This window comes from Pagrus major, chromosome 1 (genome assembly GCF_040436345.1).
Source record: "Pagrus major chromosome 1, Pma_NU_1.0".
NCBI classification, from domain to species: Eukaryota; Metazoa; Chordata; class Actinopteri; order Spariformes; family Sparidae; genus Pagrus; species Pagrus major.
The window spans coordinates 33,396,051-33,417,525 of NC_133215.1; the positions used below are offsets into that span (position 1 = coordinate 33,396,051).

Consider the following 21,475-nt stretch of genomic DNA (forward strand, 5'->3'; position numbering starts at 1 on the left):
CAACATTATCTCAGTCTGTATCCGAGGCTCCTCCCTCCGTGCGTGCGGGGCTTCATTTGATCAAATCCGTCAACTTGGACCACTTAGACTGAGCCGCACTTTTTTACAACACTGCATTTGAGCAACGCCACAACTTGCGCCGCAGTTCCTCCTCCTCCACCGCCGAGTGTCAGTTTAGTCCCCGAGAAGACAAAGAGAAGAGTGCGGAATAGGACCTCTTCTCGCATCCACAGCATACTTAATCTGCCGCCAGCAATGGAGAGGGAGGTCATATCTTGTCCGAAGTGGCACCGTGCGCTTTGGTTTCTGCTTTTCAGCATGCTTTTTCTCTGTCACGCCGCTCAAGCTGACATAACTTGCAGGTCATGCCAGCTTGGAAATAAGTGGGGTGCACGGGAATTACTGCCGAATTCCGAATTTCGCGAATCTGCCACAGGATTAAAGGGAGAAGTTTTTGGATACGGGGACAGGCCAGGGAGATCCGGGGCTGCCAGTGCCGAAAGTCGACGGCTCCGTTGCGCAGGTGGCTCCGCTGAATGCGGTCCAGAGCGCGCAGGATACACGGAGCCGAGGTTGAAAAGGAATACAGACAAACTGCACGCAAAAGGCGAATTTAGTGAGAGCGAGTTTGCAAAGGTAAAAGTTTCTCATGTCAAAATGAATGGTCAGCAGAAGACCCGCGACGGTGCAGGTTTTACCTCTGCCACCTGGTACACAAAGCGCGCCAAAAGGAGCAGTAATGATGATAAATTCAGACCCTCCGGCTCAGCCCAGAGTCAAGACCCGGGAGAAGGCAACATCCCGGCGGCCGGACGCAGAGTTACGCGCTCTGAATTGCGCTGGAGCGGAGACGAGAGGAGAGCCGCCGGTCCAAGGCAGGAGGAGCTAAAACTTAACAGTTCAACGTTCGCCTTGACCGGGGATTCATCCCACAACCAGGCTATGGTGCACTGGTCCGGCCAGAACAGCAGTGTAAGTGATTCATTATATGTACTTTGAGCATCACTGGCCGTATGAACCGACAGAGGATGGAGATGTGCGATTATGTTGGCCGACAGGTGCGCACACAGCAGCCTCGAGAGTGAGGAGGCAAATCTCTGCTGCGTTTAAGATGAGCGTGTGTGTGTGTGTGTGTGTGTGTGTGTGTGAGAGAGAGAGAGAGAGAAACACTTGTTTAATTAAATTGTCACCCCCAAATGGGATATTATGGGATGAAGCTGCTGTCTTTCACTAAACCTATTCTCACATCTGTGTTTTCAACGACAAAGACTGATCACTTGGGTATTAAGTATAATTGTAGTATATAATATTGAGCTGTAGTACAGAACAGCATCATGAGAATCACAAGACAGTGGTCTCGCTCCAGTGCATTGTTCTAATTCTTTAGAGCTGAGATTATTTAAGATTCAATATTTTGATCACAAACTAAAAAGAGGCCTAAAAAGGCACTCTTGATCTGGTGAGTGCTTTTTTTGAAGTTGTAGAGGGGAGAGTGCCCACCGGTAGAGGAGTGTGTGAAAGAGCGATGGGCTTAATCTCAGGAGCTTCTTCAGTCTGAGCAGCTGAATTGATGTCGGGTTAAAGCTGTTCATGTTGAGCAGGGAGCATCTGTGACCAGAGGGCAGGATTTTCAAGTAGGTTCTAGGGACAGGTTAAACAATTCCAGCCATCCTCTTTCCCTTTCTGAAGCCGGGTTTCCTGAGCCACAAGCCTTAAAGCACCTGCAAACTTTGGAGCGGCAGCGGCCTCTCTTCTTAGCCTCTTTACTGTATAACAGGTGCTTTAGACCAGAACAGGTAATAAGTTGTTGAAAATGTTTCTTTTTGCTCTTTGTTTGGATCACATGTCTGATGAACAGTTGAAGCTGCACTGGGGGTGGGTGTCACACCTCACTACTTTCTTGGTTCCACATGTGGTCTGTATGTAACACTGAGAAGGTGTAGAAAAAAAAGTTCTGATCAAAAAGCTAATATGGATTGTCTGGATGACAGATTTATACCTTTAGCCTGCATCTCAGGTTTAATGTTTGGGAATGTTGGTTACTTTTAATAAATTAAAACAGACGGTTTTGTAGAAAAAAAACATCTTCTGATTCTCCTCTAAAGAAAGGTATTGAGACAAATATTGTAGATGTCAAATAGTGATTAGATTATCAGATTAGTTTCAGTATGAATTTAACTGATTGTTTTCTCAATTTCTCAATTAATTATTTAGACTGAAATGTCAAGAAGAGTGAAACCCACTGTGATTCTTCATAGCTTCACAGCTCTATCCAGCAATCTAAAATCCAAATATAATCAGGTAACAATAAAATAAAGTAGAGCAAATCCTTACATTACAATTTGTAGAATCAGGGAATGTTCGCATTTTTGCAAAAATAATATTCCCCGGCTGCATGTTGAAGTATCCTTGAGCAAGATACTGAACCCCAGATTGCACCTTGCATGGACACCATGGATCCATCATCCGAATGATTGCAGATTATTTCTATGACGATCAACTTAAAATTAAATCAACTAAGTGTTTTCTGCTCTAAAGTATTATTTAATTGTCAGTACTCACACCTGGATTTCATAATGGCACTGATATGGTAAAAAAAAAAATCTAATTTCAAATGATGCAGCCCTAAGCTGCACATGAACAGATATGGATTACTTATTATTGTGTCCACAATACAAAAGGTGAGCATTGTCAGTAGTTTTCAGGTGCTTCCACGTCATTGCGACAATGTCAAACATGTCCAGCTTTTCTTACAAGCAGTGCTTCCTTTTGCAGCACATCATCTGATGGAATTGATTAACATGTCCTCCTATTCCTTGTGATTAAAAGCACAATATGGGAAAAAAGGAGTAAATTTGGTATTAGAGTTGAAGGATGTCGTAATTGTTTGAAAACCAACATATGCATTTTGGTGAAATCTCTGCTTGAGTCCCTGAGCAGCCTGTCTCCTCCGAGCGTTATTGTATCATTCTGCGCAGTGTCATCCACGGTGCAACAAATTTTATTGCTTGTTTTACCAGCTGCCTTTAATGCAGCATTTTGTCACTCAATGTAGGAGAAAACTAGAGGGGAAAAAAGCTTTGTCTCATGTTGAATCCAAACCTGTACAAACATGCTTTACGTTGTATCCCAACACGATAGTCTTTGCAATTTTAGATTATTGCTTTAAAATGTAATTAGCATGGAAAGAAGAGAGCTTAAAAAAAGGCACCAGAGTACAGTTCAGATGTATCTATTTGCTGCGAGGGCTCATATCTCAACACACCTGCTCCTTCTACTTCAGAGTCAGAATATGATTAGCATTGACGGAGAATCGAAGGCAATAAAACATAAAAAATTGTCTTTTAATCCCACACAATCAAGGTGCTGGAAAAAAAAAAGTATTTGTCTGGGCTGTCGATGAGTCAGTGTCCTGACTGTTCCACAACTGCACAGCTCGATGTAACACCCACACCACTTAGCCCTGTCTGTAACAAAACCAATTACAGTCAAACACGTATCACCAGCTCCCATGCCCTCCACTTCGCTTCTGACTGAAATTCCATCCTGTGCCTCAGGTGTTTCTGTGGGCTTAACAAACTACTGTATCTCATGACAAAAAGCAGAGGCAAAAAAAAAAAAATCCTGAAAATGCCAGAAACAAGATTTCCATTTTTTTGTGATTATTTTTGCTTTTCTGCCTCTGCCAATTTTTGTTTACCCTTGAAACAAAACTCCCATTACTATTTAGCACCCCTGTTTGATTCTGTGATGTGAATAGATGTGTAACTATGAAACCATTTGCCCCTATTCTTTCAGTCACACACACACACACAACTTACTGGCGGCTGTGCGAGAAGAGAAGATCCCGATTAAATATGTAGAGTTGTTGCTATAAGCGGGAACAGACATCCTCAGTCTGTACAATCTGAGCTGTTGTATAAATAAACAGATGAGTCAACAACATACAGATAAGGCCTTCCTTTGCTGTTGTTAATATTTAACCTTTAAGGCATTTACAAAGCTTGTTTTTTTTAACAATTCCACATTACTGAAAGCCTGTATGCCAGATCGGAGGGAAGGTTATAATTATGACTCATGAAGCGTTGGCCACAGGAGTCATGTAAGCCTCGTACAGGAAGCAAACGTAATATGAGTAAAAGTCACACACACACACCAGATGAATGGACTGAATTTAGCAAATGATAGTGTGTGTCATTATAATAAGAGAGGATGAGTCAGTATGTTTTACCTCTTATGTGTGCTTGCACAATAATTTGTATAGAAATAAGATAGTAAATAAATAAGTAAATAAAAGTGTGTGTGTTTACATATGAGTTGCCTTCAACTCTGAATGTTCTGACTTCAAACTTCTCCTGAGTCAAAGATTCCACCAAAAGTCCACAGTCTGATCATGACCCAAGTTTTGCATTAGGCAGTGACCGAAAGCTTTTCTAAAACAGACTCACCCTTGAAGGGAATGTTACCTGGAGTTAAACCAAACTGCGTTTTTAGTACATTCAAGGATATACTTTCTGGTTGTCATTTTTTTGAATGTATCTACTAGAGCTGCAAGGATAAATTAATTAGTTGTGTTAGTGACTAATAGATTAATCGCCAACTATTTTAATAATTGATTAATCAGTTAGAACCATATTTAAGGAAAAATAATTTCAGATTTAGGCTTCTTTAGATCTTAAGATTTTCTGGTGTCTTTAATCCTCTGTGACAGCAAACTGAACATCTTTGGGATGTGGAAAAACTTTTATATACAACAACTAATGCATTAATTGAGAAAATAATTGACAGATTAAAGAATATGAAAATAAGCGTTAGTTGCAGCCCGAGTACTCTCTCTAAACCTTACCTTTGTGTCGGCTTCAGTAACTGATTTCTCTCCACTCTCCGCAAAGATGTTTGACAGCTCCGCGAGAACTGGTGTGAGCATGTTGCATTCAGCAGTGTAGGTGGACAGCAGTGTAGTGATGGTAGGGAAAGACTGAAAGAATGAATCGCTCTACAGTTGAGACATTCATCTCCTTCAGAACCAGGAGTATGAAACGGTTTTAAACTATCAAAAATTATGTCATATCATTTTTGGTTTCATCTCAGAAAAAGTGTTAGTTTACAACCTGTGTGATTGACTGATTGCTCGTTTGTTGCCCAAATGGACATATTTTTACATCTCAGCAATTATTTTAATAAGTTTAATGTTAGGAAAAAGACTCCCGTCCACTTCACTTGGGTTCATCAGGTTATCTGATAAGATAACCTGATGAAGGTCTAAGTACCGAAACGTTGTTAATAAACTTAGTTGCAAGTGAAGTGGACAGTGTGCGGGAGTCTTTTTCCTGATTTTGTTGGCCCTCTGTCTTCTCCTACGCACCCATCAACCCTAAGGTGTCCAAAAGCTGCACTCAATAAGTTTAATGTTAACATAAACGATAGAACAGATTGTCTGAACTACAAAAATAAATATATAAAATAAAAGTGGTAATAAATTATAGATTTCCTTTAACTGTATGTACTAAGATAGCGAAAAAGGGCATCACAACTAACCCTTTGATTCAGAAAGATTTAAAGCAGTTTGATGGTTTATTGAGTTTGTAACATATTTGACTCAAATAATGTAATCAGCTTCTGTTGAAAAAGCACGATGACCTGGAGGTTGTGTTAATATTAAGTGATTTTCCAATCATAAAACTATATCATGCAGTTGCTAAACTTCTACATACGTATTTTAAGCAATGCTAGCTGCATGGTTCTACAGATGGCATGTCCTCAAATATCCAAAGAGGAGAACATGAAGCTCTGGTCAATAGATGGAATTGAGGATGGACAATATGGTTATTTTCAGCCCGCTTCTGATGGCCAATAAGGTAACCGATAATTTCACATTCAGAAATAAATTCATAATCTGTATTTGTCTCCTCTGAACACTTGCAGAACATGTGTTGCAAATTGCAACTGTGTTTTCTTCCTTTGAAACTGTAACACCCATCTCGGCGATCAAATAGCTGACGTGGTTCACAAAGCAACCTAAAAGGGGCATACTGCCATCTACTGTATCAGACAGTATAGATGGTGCGCTTGTTAGGTCAGTGAAATAGAATAAACTGTAATGTGCAGCTGAAGCAAGAAAATTGTCTTTGGTCTCCCCCAGGAAAATACAAACAAACATTTTCTCAAGATTAAAAAAACATGAAATTGACAGAAAAAAGAAAGCAATCTGGCTTCATATTAATGTCTCTGTTTACAGCTACAGTTTCACCAATGCCAATAACTAAAAGATAATATAAATAAAAATATTGATTGATATATATTGTGCATCCCTTGTAGGAATGTAAAATGATTACAATAACAATTTCTTAGCCAACATTTGTAGAACTGTGTGTGACACCATCTTTTAATTCAGTCAGTTTAGTTTCTGGAACGTTAGACAATTCTTATGAAAATTGGTGCAGTCGATATCCTGGTTTGATTCCGTCATTCTCATTATCTCTCAATGGGATCCATGGGGGCTGTTGGTGCGTATTGCTGTCTTCCACATCCTGCTTTGATACTACCAATGAAGAGTGCCCAAGTTAAAAATTTACACAAGGCTTTAATTAACCCAATGCTGCAACACGGGAAAGCACTACTCAAATTGCAAACTCATCCTGTGCCAAGATGTCAATTATTGGTTGTGAAAAAGTTGCTGAACTCACTAATTCAATCTCTAATCAGTGGACTGGCCCAGAAATTAAAGGCACATCAGAGCTCCCATCTATAATCATGGAAACACAGAGAGAGAAACAAAACTGATCAGATACCCGCTGTGTTCTTGGCTCCGGAAGAGCAGCATTTAGATTCTGAGAAAAAGGTTACAGGCAAAGAGCAGACTCACCATGGGGCTGGTGGCATATTAATCAAATGGATGTACGACATGCACCGGGACAGTATTATTTACATTATGAAATGTCAGGCATTGAATACTTTGCTCTGTCACTCAGATGGATTCAGGCTGACATATTGTCTACCAGGCTAAGAAGTTTACTCTTGAACTTTAATTCTTCCAGAGACATAGGACATGTCCTGCTGAAACGTGCCCAATAAAAGCAAACAGAAACATCTAAATCATAAAATGAAACCCTGCAGACAAAACTGTAGTGTCTCAGTTTTTTTCTTTTCTCACAGACACACAAGTAATGTATCAAAAGACCTTGTCGCAGATTAATGAGGAGTCAGTCACATGATGCTCTTTGAAGTGTTGTGAGAAACTCACTCACATATTCCAACACAGCTGACAGTCTCGCACTACCTCTCTAGGTGTTGAGGGAATGTATGGTTGTGTGTGCGTTCTCATAGCCATGGCAACGCCCAATTTACTGCCAATCCTTGATTTGTTTCACCAAAGTCACATCTCTGCTGTGCAGTAGAATTCTCTCTGCACCATCCAGCCTTCATAATTTGCTCATTTTCAGACATTTGAAGGCTGTCAACACCACATGGAGTTGCAGGATGAGCTATAAACTGAACACATTTACAACCTGCTCATTTGAGATGGCAGAAATCAAACCTGCAATTTAGGACAATTGTGTCCTAAATTGACATGATTTGTGCAGCAAGTGGTCAGGTTAGAGGAGAGTACAACTCTCTCCTCTCTTTGATGAACAGTGCTGTACTATCTGATAGTTTGTCATGTCTGTAACATGTTTGTTATCTTGTTTAAAAAGGACAACACATTCAAAGATAAGTTAGAATTAAGATTTTCAGTCATAAAAGTGTTGCATGCATCTGCTCAACATCTACATTTAGATTTTTAGTATACAAATCTAGTGGCATGGTGTATGGATGGTGCAGTGTTTGTCTTGCGTTTATTAGTCTGTCTCTGTTCCAAACTGAAATATCTCACAACAATAGATGGAATAAAATTGTATTAACTTTGTTATTTGTCATATGCACAGTAATTACGTGGAAGCAGTTGTTGATCACTCTCGCTCTCAGGCTTGCTCTAACAATGTTCATATAAATGTATAAAAAAAAAATCACCCAAATCAGAAAAATGAGACAAAATAAAGAGCATCTAAGTCTAAGAAAAAAACAGTGCAGAAGTTAAAATATAGGAATATCCTAGAGAGAGTATAAATTAAAATAAAATAAATGATTATATAATGTATTCATAATGCAGTAGACCAAGTGTATACCTACCTTAACATCACCCACTGGTTTGTGGACTACTGTTTTAAACCTTGAGTTTTTCTGGAGCCAGCAGCGACCATTTAGACAAGAGATTGGCGCTGGGGAGGATACGTAAAGGGCAACACCTGAGGGTTTAATTAGTAGCTGGAGCAATCATTATAATCCCGTAAGGTTCTCATGCAATGGAAATACTGTTCACTGCTCCAGTAAATAGGACAAACCTTAGATACAATTTAGCAACATGACATAAACTAGTACGCTCAGCTCATAGAACCCTTTGGCTCAGATTTGAGCCAGAAAGCTATTGTTATACTAGAAAGATTTAAACATGATAACATTGCATGCAGTTGATAGACAGTAAATATCATTTGATGGTATGTTTAACAACAGGACGTGCTAGCCAGCCAGCCATGTAATTGCCCCCAAATCAATATAAGATAAGATTTTCATGACAAATAATGGGATGTGACATGATCACTTGAAACAAAGTATCAGTTTGTTCAGGGGATGATACACAGAAGGACTACACTCAGTGCTGCTGTGATTATTCATTTTAGATACAGGCTATAGTGCTTTAATTTAGAGTGGTATAAAGACAGTTTTCGTGTGAGTGCTTTGTTTAATAGGTGTCCCAGACCGTGGTATAACCATTGCTACAGTTTTCACCACCCTCTGTAATGCCTTGTGGTTGAGGACTGCCATACCAGGTGGTGATTCAGTCGGGATTCTCTCAATTGCGCAACTGAAATTGTGACAGTATCCTGTCCATGTCCATGTTGAACTTCTGCAGCCTACAAAGAAGAATAGACAAAGAAGTCTTGCTGTTTTTGAGACGATATCAGAGTGGTAAGTCCAGGGGCCTCACTTATAACGCTTGCGTACACCACTTTCTAAGCATAAATTATTTGACGTGGAAATGTGTGTAAATTGACAGAAACTTTGACCCATGACCATGAGAAGGACGGACTTTTTGAAAACTAACTGTTGAAATTATCATTGCCATTGTAGAAATCCAAGATTACATCAAATAGCTTTAAAGAATGAATACTGTACCAAGTATGATTTTAGTTTTCATATAGCTGTTTGCTGCAGTGAACATGATTGTAATGTTAGGAGCACACTATGCAGCACACAGAGCGCACTGGAGACAGCGCGGTGGCTGCCACACACACTGCCTTTTCCAGAACATCACTCCGTATATCTTAACCTCCTGCACATATGGATTGTAAGCCCGGAAAGAAAGCCAGTAACAGCTCTCACACAATCGTTATGAGTCCTAAAGTGCTAATCAGGATTAGTCCACATTATGAGTTCTAATCATGATTAGGACTCATAATGTGGATATAGAGAGCATGCTGAGTTTACTGTATCAAAGTTTCAATAAATACTTTGTGTTCATGTAAATAACCTCCATTTTCAAATGATATCTCGGGGTGGGTGATACCAGTGATCATCGCAGTCATTTTGGCAGTTGAATTCAAAATATAAATCCTATGGTGCCAACCAGATAGTCTGGCTATTCATCATACAATATAGATAATAGGTTTACATTATCTGACACATCTCTATGAGTGGATTTGGTCACATTTGATCAATTTGTTAAAGGTCTTTATTAGCAAGTTCTCCTTCCTTGTGCTTTTATTTTCTTAAATCTGTGTCCATGTTTCTTTCTGCCTCTTCTCCACTCGTTCTCCCTCCACTTCGCTCACATGCACCTTGTATCTCAACCATAATCATCCCATGTAACACAAATCACATTGTGAGCTTCCAAATCAGGTTGTGAACATCCAATTGCAACATGAGCTTATGTAGCCTAATCTGTGTGCTTTCAGACCTGTTACTTAATATCTAAGAGGAGAGAATAAAAAAAGAAAAGACACACTGAGGCAACAAGCATAACTAAAGCCACTGTGTGGGCTAAGCGATCCTTCGGGTATGTGCCTGGGAGTGATCAGGCAGGCGGACAGTGTCACGGTCCAGTGAGCAGTGTTTACTTGCCATCAGGCTGCATATGCCCATAAACAAACTAGGTTCCCAGTCCCCTCTCTTTTTAGAAGGAAAACTCCCACGTGAAAAGCTTGCAAATAAGTCTGTATTTCCTTCAGTCTGAAGTTACATGTTGTAAAACTCTTCCCTTCAATGATCTTCCACCATTGTGTTTCTCTTAAGTTTTTCATCAATCGTGCAATGACGATACTTGTCCATGGTCACAGCCCACTCAATTTGTAGCCCCTTTAATTTTCATTAATTCGTCTTGTACTGTACACAAGAAATTCAGTTGCTCACAGTGTGGATTATAGAGGAGGTCATTGAGGAGGGTGGTGGTTTATGGAAACTATTGTTCTCGTTTCCCCTTTTTTGAGTTAAAGTCTGAAAATTGTGCATCCATTAGAGCTGTTATAGCTATATATATTTTATGCGATAATGCTCCTGCCCTCTTGATCCTACACTCTCTCACCTTCTTCAGTCTGTTGCTCCCTACCTCTTTCCTTTCCTCACCCACCTCATTAATACACGTTTGACAACTGGCTCTGCACTCTCCCTGTTCACATCCTACTCCAAGGGCGACCATGACATGGTAACTTGGAGAAGATCTGTGTGTGAACTTTGTAGCCTCACTACTCGTCTTCGCATTTAAAGTTCAATCCAGAGTAAGGCATTAACTTTTTAAAATGTGGATCTACCAGCCACTGACGGATAAATGTTCAAATTCACCATTCTCTCAGTATGTGTATTTGTTGTATCTGTGTATGCAGATGCGGTGGCCAGTAGCTCCTTCCATCCTCGCTTCATTTTTGATTATAATTTTTTGACTCCATGCCCTCTTCTACTGAAGCACAATTTACCTATGATAGAGACGCACTTATTAACATCGGAAAAGGAAGTGTGAGGTTTGGACTGAGTGCAGCAGACTGCAAGCTGATCTCCATCAGTGGCATCTGCTGAGCGGCCAGCCAGACCAAAGGGACAAAACGTCACCGAAAGCGCTGAGAGCAGCCCAGGAAGAGAGGGAAAAAGAGGTGGCATCAGAGCTAAGCTGACCCGACATTGACCAAGAGCAGTTTCTCTACCGAGTCTTCTTCTGGCTAATGTCCGGTCGCAGGAGAATAAAGTGGATGAGGTGCATCTGAGTCTCACTCAGCAACCGGAAATCAGAGACTGCTGTACGCACAATTTTCAGAGTAGCTTGTGATTTTAAGCAAACAATCCTCAGAACTGTTTTACCTAAATTCCACCAGCATGTCAAGATACACACCAGACCATGTATATACCATTTCTGGCAGCTTCAAAGACCTCCCACATTCTCTCTTTGGCCTGTCAGATCATATTTCTCTGCTTCCTCTGCCTACATACTCTCAGTTGATAAAGAGTGTCAAACCATCAGTAAAAACGTTAGTGTGGACAGTTGAAGCTACAGCAGCCCTACAGGACTGTTTTAAATGCACAGACTGGCAAATGTTTAGAGATGCTGCCACTCAGGATAACAACATCTTCAGTGACATCATATATTGATGACGTGGTGATCACAAAGACAGTAATATCATTGCCATTGGTGAGGGCTCTTTTCAGAGCCAAAAACGCTGCATTTCAGTCAGGTGACAAGAGAGCACACACCACTGCCAGAGCAAGACTAAAAGCTGGCATCAAGAAGGCAAAAAGGAGACATCAGCAGAGTTTGGAGAGGGACCTCAACACCAGCAGTACTAAAGAAATGTAGCAGACGATTCAAAATGTCACAGGCTACAAAAGCAGGAGCGCAGAAAAGGCTGTACTTCCTACAGAAACTTAAGAAGGCTAAATTTCGGAACAAGATTCTGGTCAACTTTTATAGAGGAGCAATAGAAAGCATCCTGACTGGTAACATCACAAACTGGCATGGTTCGGGCCAAGACAGGAAGGCTGTACAGCAGGTGATTAAAACCGCCCAGAACATCACTGGTACCATCTACAGAGCATCAGCGACATCAGTGAAGTGAGATGTCTGCACAGAGCCCAAAGGATACTCAAAGACAACACCCACCCAGCCACAGTCTGTTCACCCTGCTGCCATCTGACAACAGATACAGGAGTATCTGCTGCTGTACCACCAGACTACAGAGCAGCTTCATTCCCCAGGCTGTGAGACTGCTGAACTCATCCTCAACACTCCATTGTCTAAAATAGACAGCAAGGACACAATCATTTAGTTTTTTTAAAACCCTTGTAAAAAATGACAATCAATTTACCTTGTACCTTGTAGTAGTAAATCATTATTTTGTATTTGACATCTACCAGCCACTCTCATATTTTACCTAAGCCTCCAGGAACCGCGCTGGACTTTGAAGCCAATTTTATGTAGTGGCCGAACTGTGACTTTTCCCCCTTACTTATGATTAAGAAGATAAAGCCAACATACACGATAGTTCTTACTCTTGTAAAAAAAAAAATCTCCATACTGAAGCTGTTCTCTCAGTAATTTTTCTAAATTAAATAAATAAATATAGCATCTTCTGACCAACTCATCAATTTCAGGCTTAAATCAACAATTTCTGAATAATCCCACCACTTTCTGTGTTAATTCAGCCCAGTCCTGCCGTAAGTCTGCAGATAATCTGTTAGTTGCACAGATACAGATAATGTTGATGAAGGTTCTAAGTTATCCAGGTCATGGTGATTCTAAGTGCTGTATCGTAGGCAACTGGACATGTTTCAGTTTCTTGAAGACGTTTCACCTCTCATCCAAGAGGCTTCTTTAGTTCAGTTCAGAACTGTCCTACGATGTAGCCCTTATAGATACAGATAATGATGTACTTGCTAAACCCTAATATAAAAACCTATGCTACACACAAGCCAGTTGCCTCTTGCGTTTTTGTGCTGTGCTAAGCTAATCTCCTCCTGGCTTCAACTCAAACTACAAAGACATATTTCCCAAAATGTCAGACTTTTTCTTCAACAATAAATCCTTCCTAAAAATAAATCATACATCTATTTGCAGAGAGAACATTAATAAAACAATAGCCACGAGTTTCCTTTTGATCCTTGGGCAACTTACAGAGTTACAGAATTTAAGCTGATATAGTGTATTGTTAACAACAAGTCATTAGTCATGTCAGTCAGGCCTGTTGCCTCAATGTTTTGTACATTTCTATTTGCTAATAAGAGCTAGGAGAAATAAAATATTCGATAAAGGATGTGTTAGCTTTGGAGCAAAGTGAACGTAAGGCTGCTATTTTTGGATTAAAAATTGGACCAACAATCAGAACATAAACCTATACGCTTAAGCTTTGACTTTTCTACTCCAAATAAAGGCCATTCTCACTCCCAACTTGTCAAATACAGCAGTCTTGTTGCCAAATAATTGTATCTCTGTGTAAGTCAAATACATGTTCTTTATACTGCAGTGCCATTATCTCTTCACATCAGTGGGCTGTATTTTCTGGTGACATAACTGCAGCTGCCCCACTGCCCTGTGATGTGATTGACACTTTGATGTGGATGATGGTGATTGTGTTGATGGGTTTGTGGGAGAGAGCAGCTCTGTACAATATTAGGAGCGTACTGAAGCACAGCTAAGAGGCTGAGCTGCAAGGTGGAGCACAAACTCACAGATCAGATTTCGTCTGGACGTTTGTGACAGGATTAAATGTGATTTATACACTACACAAGGAGTATTAAGTGAAGGCAAGGAGTTAAATGCACTATGGAATATCTGAAAGTGTCGATTTGCCAGATGGAGTTCATGGAGATATGGCTGATACCCTCTGACTGCAGATTTTCAGTCTGAGGCACAAGGATTCAATTGCTGGTCATGGTGTTTATATATTATCTGCTTCCTTTGAAACCTCTTCCTCCTTGTAGCAATTCAAATTGACAAGGATGATTCTCACAGCTATTGCAAGGCAGTCAGAGGTCTTCTTTCAGGAGGCAAAGTCCCATCTCACCCGTTGATTAGGTTCAGAATTGTACGGGACATTTCTGCGGCACAAATCCAATCCCTGGCAATCTGAAAACTGCAGGAATGTGTCTGAAGGTGAAGATGAAAAAGGTGTTTTTCAAGATCCGAGCATGTTGACTGTGAGAAGTAGATGAGATGGACAGTCAAGTTAATTGACCAAGTCTGATATAACATGGAGACAGAGTGGTAGATATAGCCCAGAAAGACCCTTAGCAGCACAAAGAAGAGCGGGAGAAGGATCAATCTCTGCTTCTCAACACTGTTTGTTGTTTCCTGCTCTGTTTGCATGTGTATCAAAATAAGACTCAGGAAGGGACCTTGTGCCCACTCACGCTCTTGAAATTGACATGGTGCACACCGAATACTTAATGTTCCAAAGTAAAAACAAGCACGTCTTTTTCTTCTTTCTCTGCCTTTACAACAGCCCACACACTTTTGGCTCTCCATGCGCTGATGACCCAACGTAGGGATTCACAAATCTTTTAATGAGTCCATATCGCATTGCTATTCATTATCATCAATGCATTCTCCTGCTTCCTTGTATATATGCTGCTCCTGCTCGAAAAAGTACAATACAAACAATGCTATTTGGAGCTTGTGCTAAAATTCATTATTTCTTGTTTTTCTCTTATCTTGCGGGGTGTTGAGGTTCACACAGTGTTTCTTTTCTGTGTAAGCTGCCAAGGTTCTGAAAGGCTGATGTAGGGCATCCATTGTGGGTGCGTGAGTGTATGTGTGCATGTATATGTGTGAGTGTTACTGCAGAACCAGCTGCTGAAGCAGTACATTACTAACTGTGATCAGCCAAACACTAAAGAAGAAAGTTATAAATATTCACAATTTGTTTCTTTCATAACTATTAACATAATTAGAAAAGTTACAAAAAATTGTCTGCTCTTTAAGTTGCGATAATTGTCTGCTGTAAAGTCTTCATGGTTACTTATAATCAAGATCTATGAAACATGACTGTATCTTCATCAAACACGTGGCATTTAAAATCCTTATTCCAGCATTTGACTAATAGCTTAGCTAACACCTCTGTTTAGTGGAAGTGCATAATACCACATTAGTGCTGCAAATCAACACAATGAATTTTAATTGGTAATGCCAAAGTCAGAGTGCGTAATCCAAAAATGACACTTAAAACAGTGGATCCTGTAATTATGATGTTTGTAGTTCGAGAGATAATACGGAGAGAGAGTCTTTGTGGAGAGGCTGATCAGTCTTACAGCTTTAATAGATATTCCCTGCAGACTGCAGTTCTTCAGTACTGCTGAATGTCAGAATGCGCTTGACTGCTGGGAGAGAATGTCTGGACAGCTTTACCATCTTGCTGGGGGTTACATGAATTTGTAAGCTAATGCTGTTGGATGAACAGAAAAGAAGAATTAATGCTATAAACCGGAGGCTGTTTTTGATTTAGGTTTACAATATTACTTTGTTAGGTTTGCCATATTTTGTAGTTTTCATGATGAGGGTGACTCAGAAAGCCAGTAATCATATTTCTATTGTATATATTGAATGCCACTTTATATAAAGACTTGCAATAGGAAAGCAAGTTTGCAAATTGAAATTGTTCTTATTTTGCCTGTATATCTGTATATGAATAACTAGAGGAGAGAGTCATTGTTCCAAATACATAACGACCGTATTTCCCACACATAGACTTTACTTGGGCAGACCGTCTTTTGAGCGACTTAATAAAAGATACTGCTGACAAAGACGGCACATAACTTGTCTACAAAAGTCAAATAAACAAAATATATATTTTTTTCTTTTATGATGGGGAGTTACCTTTCATTATTATTTCAACACAGATTTGTTGTTCACAATGTATGCATTATCAGCGAAAAATATGGCGCATCCTCTGGACGCATTGGTAGTGAGTTTACTGTGGCCTTTCAGATTTTAATGTATCAGAAACTCAGGATCCGTAGCAGAAGAAAAAGTTAATCTGACAGAGAATCTAGGAAAAATTCTGTGTCTCATTTGTCACTGAGGTCTTTGTGCCCTGAAGACACGGCTCCGCCACCTGGTCACTACTTGTACCTGGTTAATTCAGATTGATAAAATAAACACAGATGGAAAGTGTCTGTAACTCCAAAATCAAAGTACTTCCACCTACAAACTGTACTCAGCTAAAGTACTTCAGTACAGTCGTTCTTGTTGTGATGTCACATTAAACTGCAGTTCAACTGTTCAACACTTCATGGTCCTCTGAACAGGACTGCTGTGTTCAGCTCCACTGTAAGCTGTTATCTCTGTTAGCTCTGTTAGCTATTAGCTCTCATGCCACAGGGCTCAAAACAAAGGGCGTTTAACTTGTACCTTCCATCTATTGACTCAGTCACAAACAGCTGGATGGCAGGAAGTTGTGAATATGTTGCACTGGATGTCTGGATTGATAATGACAGGAGGAGAGCTAGTTAGGTGTTAGCAGCAGGTAAGCAGCAGAGTCCTCCACTGTGTGTGGCATTTTGGCGGTGCATAGACAAACCAGCTCTTCTGATCAGGCTTCATAGAGCCCACCGATCAAACTTTTCAGAACGCATATTGACTGATAACGATCGGAGCACCCTTAGATGGTACGTCTGGTCAGTCCTTTAAGTGTCTGTGTGGCAGCTGTACTTTTATGAATCTATTATTTATTAATTAATGCACATTACGGTAAGAGGCTGTTGGTCAGCTGGTCCCAGGTCTGCTGGAGCTCTGTTATTCTACCACAGCCACTTCTCCACATGACTGTTCAAAGCAGCATAATGGCAGAAGCTTCAGCAGGGTATGGCTTTCAAATCACGCTAACTGCTAATACTTACAGACCAATTGCCATTGCACAGCAACAGCAGGCTGCAGCTGTGAAGTCATCAGAGCACCGGGCTGACAGAGAGCAGTAAGTGTGTCTGGTGTGTTAAAACGTATAAGTTTAATGTATACACAACGTACATGCTTCAAAACTACTGTTTCTCCTGCTTACTGCCGTAATGTAGTGAAATATTCAAATGTGTGCATTTAATTAGACACGCTCAGTGGTGTAGTGATGAAGACAGAAGCAGAGACCAAATCACGCACAAGAAACAAACTACTGATGTGATGTCTCAACCACAGAGGGTCTGCAGGTAAAAGTGAAGACATGAAGTCAGATGAGTCGTCTGATATGAGACATTTTCAGAAAGATAACTGATGTGGACACATTTCTAATCTTACTGTCTTCATGTGATTGGACTGACCAGATGTGGGGGGTCACACTGCGACTTGGGACATCTGGACTGGATTCATCAAAGTTTAAGGACACTGTAACATGTTGATTCTCTTTATATTTACTTTTTGGCATAACAGACATGATCTTTTTAGCACAAACACACACTTTGCTCATTTCTTTCTGGATCATAAGGAGTAATATAGGAGACAACAAAATATAATTTTAATTTAATAGATTATAATAATGATGTAATATTTTGTTCACACTTCAGAGATACAGACGGGGAATCAGTCAGATTCACATCAAGTAAAGGACATTAGTTTGCGTGGTGTTTTTTTCTTTTTTGTTTGTGAAGTTACTCATGACTCTACTGAAGCAGTTAGTCTGATCACTACTTTGACTTCTGCCTGAGTAGGCCTACTTGTTTTTTGCAAAGTAACAGTACGTATACTTGTACAGTTTTTGGCTACTCGACCCATCTCTTCCCCCACTGTCTCTGCATATTAAACTGACAGCTCTCAATAAGACAGCTGTGCGGGAGAGACTAAATGAAGAACAGAGATGAGGAGAAACCTGACTGTGGATTATTTGTCACTAAAGAATAAAGCAACAGAGTCTTAACAGATATTAACATAAAAAAAAAATCAAAACAAGCAACGTCACTGACATTGTATTGCAGTAAGAAAAAAAATATGGCCATTAAACAGCTTCGTGAACACTTACATCTTTGGAAATACATGATTAATTGGCACTGACATTCCCAAGTAGCCGTATATTGACATGCATTGGCACATGCTGTATGTTGTATAATTCCCTGTTAGAAAACAAAAAAAATCAACATGCATAGTATGTCATACTAACTATAAAAATAAGACTATTTTTATAGTTAGAAAACAAAAAAATCAATATACATATTAAGCCAATTAGTATAGAGCACATACTGTATCCAGTATATATTCAGTATGTAGTATGGAATGAGGGGATTGGCTTACTGGCAGTGAGCTAGCTGACTGCTGCATTTTCTTCAAAAGATAAAAACACATCTTTTTAAATCTGCACCATCATAGCTGATAATCTGTAACCGCGGATGTACCGACAACACCTAGCAAATTATTCATCACTACATTAGATGATTTATGAGGCAACATTTAACACCACGAGCTCCACTAGTTTGAGTCACGACACAGTGGTGCGATTTTGATGCAAAACGCATCACTTGGGTGCTTAAGGTCGAAAGCATCCAATTACAGATGATGACTTTTTTTCTCCACAGCCCATAGTGGTGACTGATCTCTGGCTCTGCTGATGACAACTGTGTAATTTACGCTCACACTAAAATAAATAGATAAATAACATTTGGTAAAGTATTTTACAGCTGAAAAGGTCTTGACAGTGTTGTTCGTCCAAAATAATTTGCAGGCCAGAAAGCCAGATATGTCAGTGCCTGGTTATTTAGTCACTGAGTAATTTGTGTTGCTCTGCCCCATCAAACCTCCCAAAATATTACTTTTCTGTGGTTATGTGATGGTAAAAATGAAGTTGTATCTTCAAAGAATGATGCTTCATGAACTGTCAGTCAGATTGTTCAGTATTCTTGTGGCTTTAAGACTGAAGAGCCTCCTGAAATATAGAAATCTGTAGAATCAAAATCAAACAGCTGCTACAGTATTGACAAGTGCCTCATCACAGGTGTGAATTTATACATTATGTATTGTTCAGTAAAAAAGCTGGTGGCAAATCAAACTGCCCTACATTTTTGTACTTGTGGCAGCTCACCATAAACAGTCTTCAGCTTTTTTCTGCCACTGGCAATGCCCTGCAAGAGGTGTCCATGTGTTTCATGAACCAGGAAAAGTCGCCTACAACAATAAATCACTTCCTGGTTTTTGGCAGGCCCCATCTGTGTATAAAGTCATCCTTGAAAAGACACACCAGGGACACATGAAGACATCTGGAAATACAGTACCTGCCACATCTGCTAATGTCTAAACACATTTACCTCAACCCTGACATTACCATGTGAATTACCATGTATCCCTCGGATGATGCTTTGATCGGCCCAGCTCCCCTTGTCACAGCTCTTGAAGCGGGCACCTAGCCATCAGAGCCCATTAGACAGCAGCAATAGAAGGCTGTGGACACTGCAGCTACAGTAGCAGCACTGGATCCTATTTAGAAAATATTCATCTGCTATTAACAGCTCAGAAACATGCAGACAGGAAGCCACATATTAGCAACTTGCTGCATACTGTTACATAGTATGCAGGCTATGTGCAGTTTTCCCTCTCTGGTGGAGTTGTAGTGGCAGAGGTGTCATGCGCGCAAATCTTTTTTTTTCATGTTTGAAAAGTGTGCCGTAAAGTATATAGTAGTACATAATAACGCAGTAGGTATGATGAGCCAGTCTTTTCAACTAGTCTGAAAATTCAGACTGCAGGGGTGAAAATCTAATATCAACTTTGGAGGACACAACTTCATGAATTCCTGAGTTGGACACCAAAAATAATGCCGTAACTCTGCTAATGAACACTCCATCACCCTGCCTGCTAAGGTAAAACTATGTTGCTCCAACCAACACTGGTAGTTGTGCTTAGGGTGATAGGCTGGGGAGGCAAATTATATTTTTTTTCCCCCTAGCCCTCCTGGGATTTACGCCTGGCCATTTTGACAAATAAGCTTTTATTTCATGTGACCACTATCACCCACTGGATGACTGTTGGGTGAGATGAGGCTAGCTAGTTGTGGGATTGTGGGCAGCAAAGTTCCTGCTTCTCCAACAGTATTGCATACAGACACATCATTCCAATTTTCATATATCAAGCATTTTTGTCCCATTGCAGCTATTACTTTTCTTGGCAATCTCTATTACAGTAATTTTAATATTACTTTTTTACTGTCATATAATTGAATGGGCTGTCTATGGGAGTCGCATAAATTCATAAATATCTCATAAACTACACTGAACAAAAATATAAACGCAACACTTTTGTTTTTGCTCCCATTTTTCATGAGCTGAACTCAAAGATCTAAAACTTTTTCTATATACACAAAAGAACCATTTCTGTCAAATATTGTTCACAAATCTGTCTAAATCTGTGTTAGTGAGCACTTCTCCTTTGCCGAGATAATCCATCCCACCTCACAGGTGTGGCATATCAAGATGCTGATTAGACAGCATGAATATTGCACAGGTGTGCCTTAGGCCGGCCACAATAAAAGGCCACTCTGAAATGTGCAGTTTTGCTTTATTGGGGGGGTCTGGGGGGGTCAGAAAACCAGTCAGTATCTGGTGTGACCACCAGATTTAGACAGATTTGTGAACAATATTTAAGGGAAATGGTTATTTTGTGCATATAGAAAATGTTTTAGATCTTTGACAAAAAACATTCATGAAGTTTGGTTCAATAATGAATTTATTATAGGTCTTCTGAAAATGTGACCAAATCTGCTGGGTCAAAAATATACTTACAGTAATTCTAATATTTAGTTAGATGTTCCTTGGCCACTTTCAGCTCAATTAAGCACTTTTGATAGGCATCCAAAAGTTTCTGGTAGTTTCTGAATTTTGAACCACTCTTTCTGATAGAATTGGTGAAGCTCATCTACATTTGTTGGCTTATTGGCACGGGCTTGTTACTTCAGCACAGTCCACATGTTCTTGATAGGATTCAAGTCAGGACTTTAGGAAGGTCATTCCAAAACCTCAATTCTAGCCTGATTGATCCATTCCTTTACCACTTTTGATGTGTGTTTGGGATCATTGTCCTGTTGGAACACCCAAACTGCGCCCAAGACCCGATCTTCTGCTGATGATTTTAGGTTTTCCTGAAGAATTTGGAGATAATCCTCCTTCTTCATTATTCCATTTACTTTCTTTAGAGCAGCAGATCCACTGGCAGCAAAACAGCCCCACAGCATAATACTACCAGCACCATGCTTGACAGTAGGTATGATGTTTTTGGGGTTAAAGACCTCACCTTCTCTCCTCCAAACATGTTGCTTGTCAATGTGGCTAAACAATACAATGTTTGTTTCATCAGACCACAGACTTTTCCTCCAGAATATTTTAATTTGTCCATGTGATCAGCAGTGAACTTCAATCGAGCTTTAAGGTAATGGGTGTATGAAAAAAGCCCTATTAAAATGGGCCCAGAAAAGTCACCAGCTGTTACCAATCATCG

General features: G+C 40.0%; 1 protein-coding gene across 1 annotated transcript in view; it reads left to right on the forward strand.

Annotated features, from left to right (window-relative positions):
• Nucleotides 1-240: 240 nt before the first annotated feature.
• sorcs1 (sortilin-related VPS10 domain containing receptor 1) overlaps nucleotides 241-21,475 on the forward strand; it is a 215,398-nt gene continuing 194,163 nt past the window's right edge. The window contains exon 1 of the mRNA XM_073464743.1: nucleotides 241-972. Within this exon, the coding sequence (XP_073320844.1) occupies nucleotides 256-972 (717 nt within the window). The 5' untranslated portion in view covers nucleotides 241-255. The remainder of the gene's footprint in view (nucleotides 973-21,475) is intronic.